At 43.2% G+C, this 14,894-nt stretch overlaps 1 protein-coding gene across 2 annotated transcripts in view; it reads right to left on the reverse strand.

The window, feature by feature from the left end:
* The window catches only part of LOC147891430 (Peptidase family M48 family protein), a 105,127-nt gene that overhangs the window by 39,587 nt on the left and 50,646 nt on the right, over nt 1–14,894 (reverse strand). For both annotated transcript variants that reach the window (XM_087389447.1, XM_087389446.1), the window contains one exon: nt 7,112–7,245. In XM_087389447.1, coding sequence (XP_087245573.1) covers nt 7,112–7,245 — 134 coding nt within the window. The remainder of the gene's footprint in view (nt 1–7,111; nt 7,246–14,894) is intronic.

The following is a 14,894-nucleotide window of genomic DNA, read 5'->3' on the forward strand; positions in this document are numbered from 1 at the left end:
TAGCAGACCGATATGAGTGCGCTCACTTGGAGCTTTAGGATACCAAGGTGAGACCGACTGAGTACTCCTACCACTCCTCTAGATCTCGGTGGGTACAGCAGGGTCACAGGATGACCAAGTAGTTCTTTCAGGCCACTAGCCCTAGATCAACTGGCGCACAGTTGCAGAGATTGAGAGCCTCTAGTGGGCAGATGCACTCGGATCCGCAGGAGATCTTGGAGCTGACCTCGGATTTCTATCGGCGCTTGTTCCAGGCCAAAGAAGGGTCCCCGCAGGTTTTGGCAGCCCGAGATTCAGTTTGGGCTCACATTCCGGAGGTGGTCTCCCGGAGTGTGAGCAACCAGTTAGATGTGCCTTTTTCAGATGCAGAGCTTGGAGAGGCCCTTTGGGCTCTTCCATAAAAGAAGTGCCTCGGGGAGGACGAGCTGCTGTCCCTGGCTTTCTTTAGGTGCTTCTGGGAGTGCATTCATACCCCCCTTCGCTTGGCTTTTCAAGAGATCTTCGACTCGGGCTCTCTCCCTTCGATCCTGAGTCGTGGCTGGATATGCCTGATCCTGAAAGGGACGGATCGGTCAGACCTGAGGCAGTGGAGACTGATCACTCTCCTTGACATTGCGTACAAGATCTTGGCCAAGGTCTTGAGCTTGCGGCTTCGCCCTCACCTAGTGGACATCATCCATGACATGCAGACAGGTTTTGTCCAGGAGCGTAGCATCCTCGACAACATCTTTACTTTTTGGGAGACACTGGATTGGGCCAAAGAGTCGTCTCATCCTCTCGCGATTTTGCTTCTGGATTTCGAGAAGGCCTATGACAAAGTGGAGTGGTCTTTCTTAGAGGGCACCATGCAGAGGCTTGGCTTTTCGGATCGCTGGATCAGGGGTGTCTCAGCCCTTTATGCAGGTGGTTCGAGCCAGCAATTGCTGCTTTGGTGCTCCCACACAGGAACAAAAAAGGTGGGATTCACGTGATGCACAAGCTCTTTCAGTTATCTCCCTTTCTGTCAAAAGGTTTATTATTCCGCACATTTGATCATGCAAGACCTCAAAGGCAACTTGGGATATTTTGGAGAGTATGTTTGCAGCCAGAAATGATGCTAGGGTCTCTTTCCTGAAGAGAGAGCTATCTCACACAAATATGGATGAGGGTGACTCAATGAATGATCACCTCACCAAGCTTCAAGATTTGAGGGAACAATTGCTGAATATAGATGAGATCATTCTTGATTCAGAGATGATTACCACCACTTTGAATTCTCTTCTTGAGTCGTATCTTAGTTTTCATACCTTGCTGAATTTGTAGTTAAGGGGGGGTGGCAATCCTCTCTCTTTTCACAAGTTGGTAGGGCTCTTGTTGTAGGAGGAGCAAACCAGGAAGAACATGGCCACACGGGCTGGCGAGCATGCCATGCTTTCAAAATTCAGGCCCAAGGCTTTGAAGACAATCACTCCCTACGAGGCATGGCATGGGAGAAAGCCTTCAATGCATTATTTTCATGTCTTTGGATATGTTGCATATGCCCACGTGCCCGTGGAGTTTCGATATAAGTTGTTAGATAAGGCACTGAAGTGTATCTTTGTTGGGTATAGTGCAGAAAGCAAAGGCTATCGTCTCTACAATCTTGCCACACGCAAGATTTTTGTGAGTAGAGATGTAATCTTTTCAGAGAATTCAGCCCATACACATGCTGAATTCACTATTCTAGCTTCTTCAGATGATGTTTTTAAGGGGTTCCTTCCCATTGCCTTTGGTTCCCCAGCTGATGTTGAAATATGAAGCCAAAGTGAGTCTAAAATGAGTGTTCTAGGTGTGGTTTTATAGTCTAGTGAGTCCTAGACATGCCACGTGTCATATTGGGAGATATCCCATAGACATTGTGACTTTCTAGAGTCTAGTGGCACACTATATAGTGTTGTACTTTTCTATTGTCTGTCACATCGGTCAACATCAAGCTCTTTGGTATCATGTGAGTACTTGTCTATTGCTTTCATTTCCTTTCCATTTCATTTCTATTATGCTTGTTATCATTCCTTTCCATTCCTAGTGTTAGCTTGCTTCTCTCCCTACCACTATGATCTTTCAGCGGATACTCATGCTGAAAATCAGCATTTACAGCAACCTCCTCCTGTTCCACATGTCCCAATTCAGCCACCTGCTGATTTTGTTCCTCCATAGGCAGTGGATGATGTTGTCAGGCAAGAGATTCAAGAGATACATGTAGCAAAAACGGTTCCAAACTGGCTGCTACAAACTCTCACGGAGAGTAGACTTCAGGCACCTTTGCCTGGCAAGACTCGTAGTGTAGCAAGGCACGAAGGGGGGGTTCTTTCAGTTGAATCAGCTTATGCTGGTACTCTTCTTGTTGAGGAAGAACCTGATACTTTCGAAGAAGCCAAGAATAATGTTGTAGACTTTCGAAGTCCATTGAGAAAAATCAGACTTGGGATGTTGTAGATTTGCCACCAGGAAAACATGCCATCCGTACCAAATGGGTTTTCAAAGTGAAAAGGAAGCCAGATGGGTCATTGATCGGTACAAGGCACGACTCGTTGCCAAAGGATATGCTCAGAAAAAGGGCATAGATTATGAGGAGACTTTTGCTCCTACATCCTAGATGACAACTATAAGATCAGTTATTGCAATGGCTGCAACTTTTGTTTGGAATGTTCATCAGTTGGACATAAAAACAGCTTTCTTTAATGGGGACTTGCAAGAGGAGGTTTATGTCAAACAACCTCCTAGCTTTTGAACTTTTGGGTAATGCACATCAAGTTTGCAAGCTGAAAAAAGCTTTATATGGGCTGAAACAAGCCCCACGTGCATGGTATGCCAATATTGCTGCCTTCCTAGCCAGCAAGGGGCTGCATAATAGTCCAACTGAGAGCAGCCTCTACATCAAGAAGGATGGGGGGGATATTTTAGTCATCATTCTTTATATAGATGACATGCTGCTCATAGGGTCAAATGAGGAAATAATTGCAGATTTCAAGGTTGAATTGAAAGCTGAATTTGACATGGATCAGTAGCTTGAGGTGTACAGTGCATGACCTCACTAGCCTGCTATTTGAATATTGTACTATAGCCAGGTATGCCCCTTTTACACATATAATATAGTACAAAAAGATAGATGTCAAGGGTGATGCCTCGTCTCTGGCTGTCTCCTCTAATGACAGATTTGGGCATGTTAAATTTCTATTTGGGGATCCAGTTCATACAAGACAAGCATGGCATCGTTATGTCTCAATCCAAGTATGTGCAAAAGCTCTTGGATAGATTCAACATACAAGATTGTAAGCCTACAGCCACTCCCATGGAGCTTGTGCTGAAGCTAACTATGTATGATGCACATGAATCAGTGGATACCACACTTTACAGCCAGGCTATCGGATGCCTCATTTATTTGTGCAATACAAGGCCCGATATTCAGTATGCACTATCTCAGGTGAGCAGGTATATGCACAGCCCACAGACAACACATTGGCAGGCTGTAAAACGCATCTTTCGTTACTTGCAAGGCACAAAGTCTTATGGCTTGATGTTTCCCAAGGGGGGTGACTTACAGATGCATGCTTACAGTGACTCAGATTGGACTGGAGACTATGACACTAGGCAATCTACGAGTGGTAATTGTTTATTTTTGGGCAAAGCTTGCATTTCTTGGCTAAGCAAGAAACAATCTACTGTGGCTACTTCTTCATGTGAAGCAGAGTACATGGCAGCTTTCACAGCGACAGTTGAATGTGTTTGGTTGCATCATTTGTTTGCTGATCTTCAGCTCTCATTGGAGGGTCCTTCTCCGATTCTCACTCATAGTCAGAGTGCTATAGTTGTAGCAAAGAATCTTGTGTTTCATGCTCACACGAAGCACATTGAGGTTCATTATCATTATGTCAGAGAGAAGTTGCATGCAGGGGAGATCAGTATGATCTATGTGTCAACACATGACAATGTTGCAGACATCTTCACCAAAGCACTTCCACGTGAGAAGTTTGAGGCATTTCGCAGTGCCCTAAACTTATCTCCTTTTGGTGATTGATACTGCAGGGGGGTGATAGAATTATTGCCATATTCTAGGCAATGACCAATGCAATCCATAAGTGAGTTAAGGGCACTTTCCCTCACTAGAGGTTTTTCCCCCTCACCACAGTTAGTGGGTTAGTGTGGTTTTGTCACTTAGACAAAACCACCTCCACTCTTGTATGTATCTTATCTTATCTATTGCAGACCCTACGTTTTGCTCTCTAGCTCTCTTGCATCCTACTTGTCTGCTCCTCTCTCACAGATCATACAAGCATTTCATCTTGGCAAACCTTGAGATCTAGATGCATACACACACGTGATGGTTCCCCCCATCTCACGCCATGTAGTATTTGGAGAAAGAAAGAAAGAAAGTTTATTAACGTCTTCGGAAGACCGATGTGTCTATGAGACTGTGAAAATCTTGATACAACAAGCTGTGGTAGTGGAGCTACTAAACGAGCATCCATACTAAATGAGCCATTGTACATACTTTGATGGTCATTTGATCATGTATTCAAAGGTCTTCAGGAGTGAGCAGGCTGTCTACACGTTTGAGGTGGAACTTTCACCATGCTCTTTTGTTGAGTAGGGCTTGACTCTCTCACGTTTCTCTCCTTCCATGCATGGTTTACTTTGGCCTTGAGCACTTTGCTCATGGGGCTTTTTTCATACTTAATAGAAGTCTTCTTCATGAAAAAAAGGAAAAGAAAGGTATGTACCATGTCACTACTGAAACATGTTACAGAATTTGTTAGAAATTGAAGATAACTACAAAAATTGCAACAAATTTTGCAAGAGGATTGCAAGATTGGTCTTTGTCACTTGTAGATGCCTCAATTTTCATTAAGCTGTTGTCTCCTTCACTCCAACAACAAATACGAACCGCGACATTGTGACATCTTCATAATTCTGCTCTCATTGCTCTGATATCAAGTTGGGACAACATGAAGCAAGTGGGAATAAGAAAACACCCAGCTTGTATAAAGAGAACTCTCACAATCAGAGAAGAACAACATGAGTAAGAAGTACACATATAAAAAAAGACACACCAAACGGTTACAAAATTAGGGCTTTTAGGTCATATGATGACATGGTAGTGCCACATGGCAAACCCATTGTGGGAATGATACTTGATCAAGTGTATGTTCTTCACTATGCATGCTACCCTACATCTTCCTTCATTGCCTCTACAAGGCTTTCAAATGGAGTAAACATCATAGCCCTCAATGTCTGTGGGATGGCGCAGGCATAATGGTCCCAAGTTCCAATGAAGAAGATGAGATCCGCCTCTATTGTTACATAGAGTAATCCTGCCCCTTTGCATGGGTACCATTTACAGTCCAAAAAACAATCTCAATCATGCATTTGGTCTGATAGACCGGGTCTCCCTATGCGGTATCTGATTCGGTGGTGATTTGAATTTTGTGAGCCTTGTCAACTTTTCTCCTTTCTTCTAGTTGCTTTGGTAAGTGATCCCCACCTATGTAGTAGGGGGTACCCTGCAAATACACTCAGCTGGAATCGAAGATGATAGCACGTTTCTGCTCATCAAGCATGGTGCATACAATGGCTCTTCCCTTTCCATCATCAATTGTTATCTTCAATGACCGAGACATTTACAACAACTCGAAAGATCCCCTGCCGTCTGTGTACGGCAGGGCATATCCCCTGTGTAGGGCAGGGCAGGGCGTATCCTCTGTGGTTGTTAGAATTGTTCAATTTTGATCCTTTCAGACGACAGGTCTTGTAGGGTGAATTGGCAGTCAAAGTGGCACTCAGTTATGTGGCTGAGGACGTGGTATTTTCACACAGTTCTTGAGCACTTGGCTCAGCTTTGTAGAGGGAAGGCACTACTTGAACCCTCTTCACACACATTCAATCCTTTGGCTTGAAAGTATTTCATTAAACCAGCTTTCCAAAGGCTGTCCTTGATAGGACATGCAGATCTCCTTATCCTTTAGGAATGTTTTGCATTCAGACCACTACAATAGGGACACTCCTTGAGATAGTTGGGGCATGTCCTTCTTCTTCATAGTAGATAAGCTTGGAGTGTCTTCCCTGCATTGCCCACTCCAGAAAAGCCAATGTGCTGTTGGTTAAAAGGGTGAAGGGGTAACAAGGGACAGACAAAAACTGCATGAGGAAGCAAAGGGGGAATACGGATGCATCCTCACTTTGAAGGAAAAAAGATGAAGAAGGAAATCCACAGACAAGAGAGAAAAGGAGACACATGCTGTGATGAGGAAGATTCAATGCTTTGCAATTCAGATAGGGAGGAAGAAGAACAGAAACCCGGCACAAAAACTGATACAAAGAAGGAGAAACATTTCGCAGCAACAAAGAAATGATTCATCAGGCCATTGCAACTGGAAGCAAAGAAAGGGAAGGGCGGAAACACGACTGGAAACAGGAGAGAAATCCACAGGTCATGGCAGCACAGCAGCAGTAGGGAATGATGAGGCAACCCGAGCATCTACCTCTTCTAATTATTAGACCTCTCAGACTAGAGTTGAACCTGATGGGTGCTGACTTGGACAGCAGGAAAAAATGGGAAAGCCAACAAGGTGAATGATCTATCATTCATTAGACCTGCCTAAGAGAGAGCACAAAATTGGAGGCCCTAGGGTGTGCAAGAGGAGTAAATGTGAATGGCCCAAAAGTCATGAAAGGGGACCCCAAATCATCAAAACTCTCTACCAAACTTGGGAGGAGCCAATGAAAATTTAGAACAGCCAAAATAACAATGCACCCACCCAACAAGTGCACCAACCACAAATTAACACTTAAAAGAGCATAAATAGTAACAATAATTTTATTTTTCCCATCTCAAAACCACAACCTTCGCAAAGGCCTACCCATGGCAGGCCAAAAACATGACCATAGATAGAGCATTCTTTCTGTGGTGCTGACACCGCCCGTTTCGCACTCACATGCACCTCTTCCATTCAAGCCGGGAGTTCTGATTGCCTCTCTTGGTCTGATAGACCTTCAGGATTAAGGTCTTTCTACCGCCAAACCCCCTTCTATCTCTGTCAATTCATGCAAGACTAAAGCATGGCGTGAGATAATTCCTTCAATCCAGTAAGCATACCTGAGATACCATCCTAAAGGACTAGATGATGCCTTGTCATAGGAGTGTGCTTGCTTCAGAAATGCATCAACATTGAGTTGATTTGCTAGGGAAGGGCTGCCGCCAGACAATTTCATAAGCACAGAGACAACCACCTGACAGATCAAAATGCACGTTAGTAAATGAAAATATAAAGGGAAACAGGTACACAGGGGGCTCCAAGTTCTTAAACTCAACTTCAGCAAAAATAAATAAAATTGAACAAAATTTCTGAACTGCCAGATGTTCATCTGAGAAGTGATGATTCAAGAGCCCCAAAACTCTTTTGAATAGAGGAAATAAATAGGCTTGATTGATGAAATCAACACCATATCCTCCGGTAGGCACTTCCAAGATAGAATCAAATTCATATCATGTTTCTTGCCTATCCTTCAAGAATGCAGGGCAATATCAAGAAGGTATCATCTAAGTGGTAAAAACTGATATTCCATTGCTTTAAAAAGTTACAAAGCAACATTGCCCATGATAGCAATGTGCAAATGGGGCATGGCTCATCCAAACCCTTGAAGACAATAGATAAGCATTTTATGCCACTACTCTGGTATATCATCAAGCCAAAATCAATACTCAAGAGTGTTAAAACATTATTAAAAACTTAAAAGGAGAAAGTCAAAAGAATGAACAACTGAAACTTGGTATGTCAAGTTTGGATTCTTGTGAAGAAATATACATCTGTATGCGTTTCTAATGGTACAGCTCAGATTTCTAATATTTGCACATCTATCTATCCCTACAATCTCCCATAGCAACGAGGGATAGATGCATCAGGGAGGCATACAATGGGTTATGATCTAATCCCTACCTGTGTCTCACGAAGAAGCTCCTGATCATCACTTCCACTGTTTGAATTTATTCAATCCTTTTTTTTAATTTTAAATATTCAATCCTTACCTAAAGGCCTCTCTAGGTAGAACATTGTAAACATGAGTACAGTGTTACTAACAGGCTGAAATTTACACTAATGTAGAATTTGTCTTTGTGTTTCCATGTGAGCTCATCAATGATAAAGCATCTTTTATAAAATTCTCTTATTTGATAGGCTAAAAATTATTCTTAATGGTTAAAAATCCTTTGCAGCCTTAAAAGAAGCTCAAACAAAAGCTCTTGTGTTGAAACTACCAGATTTCTCTAGACCATTCTTTGTAGTTGTAACCAATGCTAGTGGTTAACGAATTGGAGTTAAGGATGTGGAAACATTATTTGATGGGAGCTGAATTTCTCATCAAAATGGATCAACAAAGTATCAAGCACTTGTTAACCGAGCCACTGATATCCGATACGCACATCAAATGGGCATCATTCATACAAAGTTTTCAAATGAAATATAATAAATACTCAAATGAGGAAGCGTGAGCCATTCATCTAGGGAGGGGAGATTGTACCCAGATGGTTGTCGCTACCTCATTTTTGTGCCTTGGTTAATTCAATTCTTTCAAGTCGTGTTTTGTGAGCATTAAGAAAATCCCCTTTTGGTTTCACAAGTGGATTGAGTGGTGTATGAGAAAGTGTATAGGACAGCCTCATGGAGACAACGTGTGATCAAAACACTCAATCCTCTATGAGGGGTATGTAATCAATATCTCTGAGTAAATCGGAGAGACGTGCTGAGTACTTGGGCTTTAGTTTGTAATCAAAGTGTATGTCATGGTAAGTAGTGTGTGTGAGTGGAGTTGTAGTGTGCAGTGTAGGCAATGGTGCGGATATACTAAAAACCAAATAGGTGTGGTTTGCTCTTGGAGGTGATGATGAGATGGAGAAGTCAGTAGTATGTGAACTGCAAGTAGGAGATCCCATGAGTGTGCAGTGGTAAGTAGTGTGTGTGAGTGGAGTTGTAGTGTGCAGTGTAGGCAATGGTGCGGATATACTAAAAACCAAATAGGTGTGGTTTGCTCTTGGAGGTGATGATGAGATGGAGAAGTCAGTAGTATGTGAACTGCAAGTAGGAGATCCCATGAGATTGTCAACTACCCTGGAGCCCCCCAATGTGGGAAGGAAGTGGAACCACCTAAGGAGGGCCAATGATTCAGGCCATTATACATGATAAGATCATGTATCCTACCCATGTCTAGTAGTGCATGTCTGTAGGATGTGACGGGCCCGTCTTTTTTGCACAAACTCAAGACATCCGAGCTTCGTCTATATCAACATCTGGTAATAAGATAGAATCATCATGAAAATCTAGAAGTGATACATGGCTGTACCTGTCCCCGTCTTGAAGTCCCCAACAAGGAGAACATCCCCGCGGCTCAAAAAATCCAATGTTCAGATAGAGGACTGTGTATGCTGAGGTCTCATAGGTCCCCGACAAAGGGTGAGGTCTTCGAAGGGAAAGACCAGACTGCGATGAAGAGGTCCTCTCGGGGAGGCCGTTCGATCCGAACCCATAGGAACCTAACGAGTGTATCTTACCTCTCGATGGAGATCACCTGGTAAGGGATGATCAATATAGTACTGCCACTCCTCCTAATCCACAGACTCCTCCCGTCTCCTAGGTCTCATCTTGGTATGCTCCCTCCCATGTGTATCCACTCACTATTACCAAAGGGTTCTCTAGGATCGTCGGACCTCGATAGAAAGTGCTCTAGGCACTCTCTGTCGCGCTTGTGGTCTCTGGGTCCCTCTCTCGGTGGTATCGTGTCGGCTGCTAATCCAAACTGCTCTCATGTCGGCTAGCTCCTCGTCATCCACTCTGCTATGTCCTCGGGCTTACTCAAATGTATAGAAGTCTGTGACGCATCGTTGTGCCCGGCCAGCCTCTATGTCCTATGGTGGTCTGGCCATCCCCTTGCTGCTCTCTAATTTGTCGCAGTAGTGTCTCCCTATGCCAACACATCTCCATCAGATAGAGCCCAATACGCTTTCCATAACCATCTAATTGGCTAGGATCTTTGATTCCAAATGCTAAAACATAAGCAATGTATGTTAAAAAGTACCTTGCCCTTGAGCACTGTTTACCAGGGCCATATCCAAAAATGTCTAAAGCAGATAATTTCTCAATTAATATAGCTTTGTCATACCACCAATTTACCTAGTACCCACCAAGAAGCTTTGAAAAACATTTTAAAAAGTAGACAGCTGTCTCTCCATCGTTACTTAATTGTCTGTGGTATATCAGAATCTTAACAGATCTTAACAGACGACATCTTGTTCACGTATTGTGCAAGGGAAGAAAACTATCCAAGTCCCCTTTCTCGGCTCCCACAGGACCTTCTCAGAAAACTGTCATTTTCAATATAGAGCTACAGTAGAAAAAAAATCCGTGTATGTGATAATGATGAGGATTATAGACCTACTGATCCAGGAAGCCAAGTGGATGTCGATGTCATGGCTGAGGCCTGACAACTTATACCTTCACTATGCTTTTTGGCTCGGCTGTACATACCTTCTATGTCTACTTCAATTACTTGCATTTCATACAACGTTCAAGGTCTTTGCAATGTCAATAAGTGGAGACTTTTTTGGCACTATGTACATAGAATGCACCCTCATGTAATTTCTTTACAGGAACACAACCAACACTTCTTGGCTGGCCAGCAAGGCCATTTTGCTGGTTACGACATCTTTTATGCTGGTACAATGAACTTTTCGGGGGTATGCATGCTGGTGAAACATGATATGCAGCCCACAGTTGCTTACAATGACCCCCAGGGTCGATGGATGGTGATCAGATGCATCTGTCATGCTGATCTTTATGAAATAGCATCGAATGCCTTTTTGTGTGGAGACTTTAATAACTCGCCAGCCATCCAAGACAACACCACTCATCGTTCTCACATGATCCCCACTGAGCTTCGACATTGGGAAGATATGCTTTCTTTCTTGCATGCAGAAGATTTATGGCTCTCAACAAGGGATAGAGATATGGGTTACACTTACCATCACAATGCCTTTACTCATTACTGGGCTCGACTTGACAGATGGTATTTGTTGCATGCTCAGCAATATGCTAGATTCACATGTGCACTATGGGTTGATCATTCCCTTTTGCTATCTGATCACTTCCCAGTATGCTTGACATTATCTATAGCACGTCTAACAGATGATATGCCTTTTTTTGGTCGTCGCCTGCTCCATGTTAATGGTGCTTATTTGTTGCATCAACAATTTCAGAACATGGTGAGAGTGGCTGTCCGCCCCCTCCTTTCACACGCTCAAGAGGACATGGATTTCGCCTGGATTAGTCTTGCCCATCGTTTGTAGGCTGTCATTCAAGATTATGGACGGAGTTACATGGGAAACCTCAGGCTTAAGCTGAAATGGGCTAAATCTCATAAACAACAAATGGATTTAATCAGCTCTCATAGGCAGCTCACCTCCTCTGAACAGGATTCCTGTGCTTATGCGGTTCACATCATCCATCAAAATGATCTTCGCAAATTAAAGAAGTGGCAAATCCGAGCTCGCATGAAACCCCTTTTGGATAAGGGCTAAACCTCCAAAGCTTTCTTTAAAAGCCTGCATGCGGATAGGCGAAAGGAGGATATTTGCAGAATCAGGCAAGATGATGGCACCTGGACCACATCCAAATCAGAATTGGAATCGCAATGCTCTAGTAATTTCCAGCATCTCTTCTCTCCTCAGCCTGATCATTCCATGCAAGTGAATGCAGCTAGGTCTCAATTTCTGATGCATGTTCAGCCCATATTGTCCCCGGAACGGGCTCGTGCACTGGAGCAGCCCTTTATGCTTAATGAACTGGATGATGCTCTGAGTCACTTACGTAAAGGCAGCTCTCCTGGTTGGGATGGATTGACTGTAGAATTCTTCCGTGCATTTTGGGGTGATCTCAAGAACACTCTGCTTCTTATGATCAATCATGCTTGGGCAGAACAATCTCTCCCTCCTTCTTGGAAACATGGCCTTGTCAAATTGATCCCCAAAAAAAGGTTGTGTGAGACAATGGCTGATTGTCGACCCATATCTCTTATGCCAGTCATTTACAAACTCATTGCCAAAATGATTGTCCTCAGGGTTCGATTTATCTTGCAAGCAGGACTTCATCCTAGGCAGTATGGGTTTGTTCCAAGAAGACAGATTACTGATAATATCTCCAATGCTTTGCTTGCAATTGAGTATGCCAAATATTCTAAACAAGATGTTCTCATTCTGCAAGTGGACATTGCCAAAGCATTTGATACTGTCCATTGGGATTTTATTTCTCAGACTATGCATAAATTGGGATTTGGCCCTCGGCTGGTCCACATTATTTACTGGCTCTATTCTCATGCCACTGCGCAGTGTTTGCTTGGTGGTGGGTTGTCAAGAGCGTGGACTATGACCCGCTCAGTGAGACAAGGTTGCCCTCTTAGTTCGCTACTGTATGCCATTGCTACTCATCCGTTATTGTTGCATATGGACCATCTTACAACTACAGGGCAGCTTCATGGCTTGCAAATTCCAGGGGCACAGCCGTTTCTTGCACACGCATATGCTGATGATTCATATATCATGCCCAGGAATTCTCAAACTGACCTCTCTTACTTGATGCATACTCTGAATGATTTTGGCATAGCTGCTGGACTGCATATTAACTTTCAGAAATCCAATCTTTTAGCATTGAAAGAAGCTGATTGGCATGCACTTCTCTGGCCTCGCCACATCCTCCCTTCCCACACTCTTGTGAGGCATCTAGGATATCCCATTGGCTGGAATATTACCCCTCAACAACAGCTCAAATGGGTGCTTCAAAAGATCAACAAGAAGCTAGAATACTGGCATTTGTCCACTTGGCCTCTACATGTTCGACTTCGGATAGTACAATCTATCATTATGGCATACGTGCAATTTTATTTGCCTCTTCTTCCCTGGTCTTTTAAGCATTTGGCTTCCTATATGTCCCAGGCTATGGAGATATTTTGGAAAAGCAAATCTCACAAAAAGGCATTGCGACTTCTTCCCATGCAGGCTGTTTGCTCTCCTAAGACTCATGGGGGACTGAATATTCTCAATCTTCAGTTTCATATGCTGGCAAGAAAGAGCACTATGATTGCTGATTTTTTTCAGCAAAAACAGCCATGGGCTATTATGTTAGCAGCTATATGTGGAAACATGACGTCCCATGCATATGGGCATTGGATTACAGATCGCTGGGAAGCAGTCATGACCACATTTCAAGGGAAAATTCCTGGTTGTCCTGTCTCTACTGCTTTTATTCATGATTGGAAGAGAATTCTCTCTTATGCTAAATGGACAGGTGCTTCTTCCAATCATGGTAATTCTTTTCGCTTGGAAAGTATCCATTGGAGCAAGGTGTTTGAATCGCCTCTCGCTTTACAGGCGCCTATCAAAGCATATAATCTTATGAAACTGGGCATAAGATTTATCGGAGATGTTGTGGATCAACATGGTTATGTGCTTTCATTCCCACAAGCTTGCAGGACATTCCCCTTGGGTCTGCATCATCGGCCCATTTGGAGAATACTTACAACTATGTTGCAGCCATTTGTTCCTGTTCCTCCACTGTTTGTACAGGACAAATTGGTGGACTCGAATCTAACTTCCTTATTCCTTGCAACCTGTTCGCTTTCAATGCATAATCTGGCCTCCTCGATGGTTTACAGATTTCTTCTTCCACCGCCATGGATTGATAAGCATGCCAACAATCTTTGGAATTTGGATAGGCCTCTATCTTGGTGGCAATCACGACTCAAGAAAATTTGGAAAGCCAAATTGCCATTGAAACAGAGACTTTTCTTTTGGAGATGTATAGTGGGAGCTTTTTCCATTGGGGTGAAATTGGCGGCACGTCGCATTGCTTCCTCTTCCAGCCCCCGTTGTTCTTATCACCGTGAGACAGTTCCCCATTTGTTATGGTCTTGTCCGCACTCTCGGTTATTGATCACTCATGTTTCTCATTTGCTGCGGCTTCGGTTTCCCTCTATCAGATTTGGGAAACTCTTCTGGATGTTTGGATGCTTCTCATCCCAGATGTCTCCATTCCTCCTTTTCTTTCACTGGACTCGCTTTTGGGTACTCTAGACTATTTGGACACAGAGATTGCATTCTAGGATGGGACAACAGTTTCCTCAGGCATATGTTTTCTTCAGAATGTCCCTCAAGCAATCTTTACATGATAGCTATGCTGCGAGGGACTTGGATGCTACTAGCCTTGAAGTGTTTTCTGACTGTTTTTGAGTTTTTCCATTAGGCTCTCTTTTGGAGTCTAATATCATGTACATTGATCTCATGTTAATAATATAGTTACTGGTTTCCAAAAAAAAAAAAAAAAGTGTGTGTGGGGTAGAACTAGATGATGCTTTGAGTCATTTAAGTAAGGCAACTCTCCTGGTTGGGATGGATTGACTGTTGAATTCTTCCGTGCATTTTGGGGTGATCTCAAGCACACTCTTCTTCTTATGATCAATCATGCTTGGGCAGAACAATCTCTTCCCCCTTCTTGGAAACATGGGCTTGTCAAATTGAGATTGTGTGAGACAATGGCTGATTGGCGGCCCATATCTCTTATGCCAGTCATCTACAAACTCATTACCAAGATGATTGTCCTTAGGGTTCGATTTATCTTGCAAGCCGGACTTCATCCCAGGTAGTATAAGTTTCTTCCCAGAAGGCAGATTACTGACAATATCTCCAATGCTTTGCTTGCAATTGAGTATGCCAAATATTCTAAACAAGATGTTCTCATTCTGCAAGTGGACATTGTGAAAGAATTTGATACTGTCCATTGGCATTTTATTTCTCAGACAATGCATAAATTGGGATTTGGCCCTCGGCTCGTTCATGTTAT

This window comes from Dipteris shenzhenensis, chromosome 18, assembly GCF_047967505.1.
Source record: "Dipteris shenzhenensis isolate YYH24624 ecotype China chromosome 18, Dip_SZ_1.0, whole genome shotgun sequence".
NCBI lineage: Eukaryota > Viridiplantae > Streptophyta > Polypodiopsida > Gleicheniales > Dipteridaceae > Dipteris > Dipteris shenzhenensis.